This window comes from Grammomys surdaster, unplaced genomic scaffold, assembly GCF_004785775.1.
Source record: "Grammomys surdaster isolate TR1022 unplaced genomic scaffold, NIH_TR_1.0 66, whole genome shotgun sequence".
NCBI classification, from domain to species: Eukaryota; Metazoa; Chordata; class Mammalia; order Rodentia; family Muridae; genus Grammomys; species Grammomys surdaster.
Window position 1 is genome coordinate 7,668,528 of NW_021604568.1, and position 5,248 is coordinate 7,673,775.

At 45.5% G+C, this 5,248-nt stretch overlaps 1 protein-coding gene across 1 annotated transcript in view; it reads left to right on the forward strand.

Moving 5' to 3' along the window:
- Positions 1–5,248, forward strand: part of Cfap58 (cilia and flagella associated protein 58) — a 94,746-nt gene that overhangs the window by 40,878 nt on the left and 48,620 nt on the right. The window contains exons 12-13 of the mRNA XM_028776423.1: positions 2,052–2,192; positions 3,091–3,314. Of these exons, the coding sequence (XP_028632256.1) occupies positions 2,052–2,192; positions 3,091–3,314 (365 nt within the window). The remainder of the gene's footprint in view (positions 1–2,051; positions 2,193–3,090; positions 3,315–5,248) is intronic.

A 5,248-nucleotide genomic window follows, 5' to 3' on the forward strand; every position in this document is an offset into this window, starting at 1 on the left:
CACACACACACACACACACACACACACACACACACACACACACACACAGAGTGGAGGCCTCGTATCACCTCATCTTTACCCTTGTGATTGTGGTCATGGTGGTTCAAACCCCTCCTCATTCCTGTCATCTGTGCTAATGGTCAGTGGTCCTACTTGTCTTTCCTGCCCTAGCATGGAACCTCCCTAAGACACATTTGACTTTTCTTTAACATGGGGCCACTGGTTCCTTAATGTATAATCTCCATAGTGTATTCAATCAGAGGACCCCTTTCCAGGCCTGCCCAGCTGTTTGTCAGCCTCTCTTCTTCCCACCTCCAAGCTATCCCTTTAATCCAGCCATGTGGGGCACTGTTGTGTCTACTGAACACACCAGATGTTTCAGTTTGCCCGAGCTAGTTCATATACCCTGACTGTTGGATGCCTCCCTCCAACACACACCTCTCCAGCTGGGCATCATCTGTCACCTGCCAAGGACTTGACTCATTCTTCCCTGTCAACCTCAAGCAGGCATATAAACTCCTTCTCCTGTGTGCTCGCGCCCTTGTCTACAGCAGCAGATGGCATGTTCACGTAGTTCTTAGCTACATCAGTCACTTTCCGTGGGTAATGAATACTCTCTTACTCATCTTCCGTATTTGATCTGTAACTCCTGGATGCAGGCAGTAGACGGGCACAGGTTTTTGCACTGAAACATCCTGCTTGGATAACTAAACATCACTACTTATTGACTCGGTGAGGTTGGCTAAATGACGTGTTTCCTTCTGCCTCTGTGTGGGACACACAGTATCACGCCTAGGATATTGTCAAGTCACTTACATGCTGTGCAGGAGATAGAAATGGCTCTGCTGGGAGAACACCTCCTTTCTAACTTAACAGCTGCTTTCCCCATTTCCCTGCATTTCTCGTTAACCTCACCTCAGTCTCCAGTTAACCTTGACTCAGGTGTAAGCTCTGAGAGAGCATTCCTGAGGTCTCTGTTCAGTGATGGCATTTTCTCTGGCTTCCTGGAATACCAATTCATTGTCTGAAAGATCGAAAACATGTGTATGTGTGTGTGTGTGTGTGTGCTGTGTGTGTATGTAGGGGCAGGCTGGGAAAACAGTCAGGGGAGAACTTCTTGTGCAAGCATGCTAGTTTAATCACTAGCATTCATTCATATAGAGCACTGGGCATATAGTAGCACACACATCTAACCTCAGTCTGAGGAGTTAGGAACAGGTGGCTCCCTGGGGGGTTGCTGGCCAGGTAGCCTAGTCAAATTGCTGAACCCTAGGACCCAGTGAAAGACCAACATATGACATTGACCTCTGGCTTCTACACAAGTGTGCATCTGCATACACATGTATGTGCGCATATGTACAGACACCTAAACATTCACGGTCACACAAATAATTAAAGGCATACTGACAACTGTCGCCTGGACTCAACAATGCAAATGTTATTTGCGTCATACTTGTATATCATATCTTCATGTCTGCACTGGAGACGTCTTGAAATTTTTTTTTTTACATCATAGCATTCCTTTGGTCCTTGTTTTGTAAAATGTTTTACGAGAGAGATGCTTTGTTGTTATTTTTTGACTAATTTAGTTCATCCCCGCAATGGGCCTTCTCCTAGTGGTAAGTGGCAGGACCAGTAGAGAAGCTGGCAAGTATAGAGACCGCTCCTGTCCTCTTCCTGAACTGTTTCTAGTGAACTGTGGAGGGGATGTAGGGAAGATTCCAGCAAGACCCCTTCTACACTTATACAGAAGAATGGTAGGACATCCTTAGGGCACCACTTTTAGAGTAAACTGGATCAGTGAAATCAATATTGTTGATCTGCTGGTTCTTAAAATGGTCTCTCTCGCGCACACACACACACACGCACGCACACATGCACGCATGTACACGCACACTACACTGGTTTGGGTTGTGATAGGGTTGGAATTCTGCTAAATGACACAGGAGACGAAAGCATTAGAAACATGGCTGTGCAGCCAAACCCAGCCCAGGGGTCCTGCTTAGGCTACTCCTGAATGCAACATGTCTGAATCATCTGTTCTCTATCAGGCCGAGCTACAGAAGCTGAGACAGCAAGCCCTGGAGACCAAACACTTCATTGAAAAGCAGGAGGTGGAAGAGAGGAAACTCTTGCGTATCATTGCCGAGGCTGACGGGGAGAGGCTGAGGCAGAAGAAAGAATTAGACCAGGTAGACGCTCCTTGTCACCCTCGCCCCACACTAGCAACCATGAGGTGTTTGTCCTTTGCAAGCCATGTTTGAAGATGAGCAACAGAGTCTTGGCTGATGGTAACATAGTTAACCATTCCACTCAGTCAGGAGCCCTTCTTAGCATCAGTTACTTGTCTAAGCCCTGGGGACTCATTGACCAATAAGACCACAAGTCCTTATTTTCAGAGAACTTAAGCTCTAATAGAATATAATTTTTCATGTATAATTGCTGCTCATAATTAAATGATAGAAGAAACAAGTGTATAATTTTGGGATTAGAATTTTTTATTTATTTATTTTATTTTTGAAATGGTCCTCCTATGTAGCCCAGGCTGGTCTTTAATTGGTTATCCTCCTGCTTCAAGAGCTGGCCTACCAGAAAAGTATTTAGATGTAAACATTTTTATAAAAAGGGATTTGGTGTGCTGGAGCAATGGCTCAGTAGTTAAGAGCACTGGTTATTCTTCTAGAGGACCAGGGTTCAATTCCCAGAACCCACATGTTGGAACACAGGTGTCTAAGTCTAACCCCAGGGGATTTGATGACCTCCTCTCTTCTGTCCTCTGTGGGCACTGCATGACATACATACAGGAAAACACCTATGCACATCAAATAAGTAAAAATTAAAAAACAAACAAAAAAATAGCACGGGGAAAGCAAACAGAAGGACACAGCTTCAGGCCAAGCATTAACGGGTTATCAGACCATGGCTATGGCAACTGGAGGAGGGCCATGTTGAGTATCTTACGGTATACAGCCAGTGTTCCGCCTATGGAGGGTGCGGGAAGAATCAATAGATGTTTGTGGATGAAGTGGATGCTGCTGTCATAGTGAAAAGAGAGACTTTCTTTCATCCCAAGTGGCCATGTCTTTCCAGGTCATCAGTGAGAGAGACATCCTGGGGTCTCAGCTTGTCCGGCGCAATGATGAGTTAGCCTTGCTGTACGAGAAGATTAAGATCCAACAGTCGGTGCTGAACAAAGGCGAGACCCAGTATAACCAGCGGGTGGAGGACATGCGAATCCTCAAACTGGAGATAAAGAAGCTTCGCAGAGAGAAGGGGATCCTGGCCAGGAGCGTGGCAAACGTGGAGGAACTCAGGTAGGAGGAGGTCACGGGGTCTGCGGGGAGCCCCCACGAAACGCTCTTATGTGGATCTTTGAGGTCTTTTTTTTGTACAAAAAAAAATAGACTTCGCAGGATGAAAGGGTCATTGAATAAGAACAACCTTTCCATAAAGTTTCCCCTGTGCTCATGCTGGGTCACAAAAATGGGCCACACACCAGGGGGTATGGACGAGTGCAAAAAATGTAATTAAAACACCCTTCTGGCTCTTTCAAAAGGAAAATTCAAATCAAAGCATAAACACAAACAAACCAGTGACAATCCAGAATTTTTTTCCCCTCAACGAGTTCTTTGGAATTCCTTTAATCAGGCAGTATGCAAGAGACGGGGCATCAACAGTCAAGTGCCATCTTGTTAATGTGTGCACAGTTTTCTTTCCTGGAATAATGTAGGGACTGGGAAGAGGTGGGAAATTTGGTCCTATTACTCTCCGGAAATCTGTTTCCTTACGAGGAGGCCAACCTCCCATCTGACTCCTGACTCATCTTGCAGCTTTCACTTAGCCCACTGAACTCCGTGTTTTAAAACTCGCACCACGCGGGATCTGTTTTCTCTTGGGCAAAACCTCGTGTTTCATGTGGGCCACTGAGAGGAAGACCTGGCATTTCCTTGGTGAGCCTCTTTATCCCCCACTGACTTGTTGAGGTGCAGCTTCTCCTTGGCCTCCTCGGGAGAAGGATGCTGTTTGGATCTGCCTCTTGTACTAACTAGGAGAAAAGACAGTTCTGATGTTCAGACGCTGGAGTTGTGAGTCCGCCACTATCAAAGATGGATCAACTCTTTTTTTGGACTTGTTTGTCTTTCCGATGATGAATGCAGCACATTTTCATTGCAGAAAATGCAGGAAATGTGGGGAAAAACCACAAAGAAGGGATTAGGAACACCACCCATAACTTTATTACCCACCATTGATGTTTTAGAGAAAAATGGGTTCACTCTAAGTGGCCACTGAATAATCTTTAAGGTCCACACTCTTTGTCAGCCCTGAGTTATTTTTTACGGCACACAAAAAGGACTAAATTCGATCCGTTCCTAGTCAATATTACTAGTTTGTTGATAATGGATTTTATTTCCCTTTCTAAGGAGAGGAAAGCCTCATGAAGGGTGGAGGTGAGCAGCCTTGTTGTCTCCCAGCTGTGTGACCTTGGTCAAATAGCTCAATGTCTCTGAGGCCTGGGCTTGTAGTTACTGTTAAAGGTAGAAACAAAGGTAACATGACTCACAGAGTGCCCTGGACAGTCAGTGCTCAAATATGGTAGCTTGTACTTCTGCCTTTCTCTCCCAGAGATGCGCTAGAAAAACAAAGTGTTAAAAATATGCTTTTAATTCTAAGCAGCTTGTTCTGCACTCCCTGTTGAGCGAACATCATGCAGTTAATTCTAATGGTTTGTCTTGTTAATGAGGGGAAGTTGTATTATTGGTTTAAATGAAGCAATTAAGTAAAAGAGACGGCTTCATGTTAGTAATCTGCACACCCACAGCAGATGAGGACAGATAGTAACGTCTTTATTACGTGAGTCAAAGCAAATGTTTGTCTCTTCTTCTCCCAACAAAGGTTCCGGTGAATGGGGTGACTCGGGGTGCCGAGCATGGGCGTGATAGTCTACCTAGTAACTAGAGGTGCCTGAGGATTTTTAGAGATGCATTTGAAACAAGGCTGGGGTTTCAGGACCTTTTCAGCCCCCTGTGCCTGGTGGCCATGGGACATAAGGTGCCTCCTCCTATCTTCAAAGCTCCAAACTCACCATCTTCAAATCCTTTTGCACATTAGAGTTGCCTGCAGAGCTGTTTAAACCTATGGATGCAGGCCCTGCGCCAGGTCCCATAGAGCAGAAATCCTCTGGGGAATGGGTCCAGGCAAAAGGATGTTGGGAGCACTCTGGAGAATGGGTCCAGGCAAAGGGATGTTG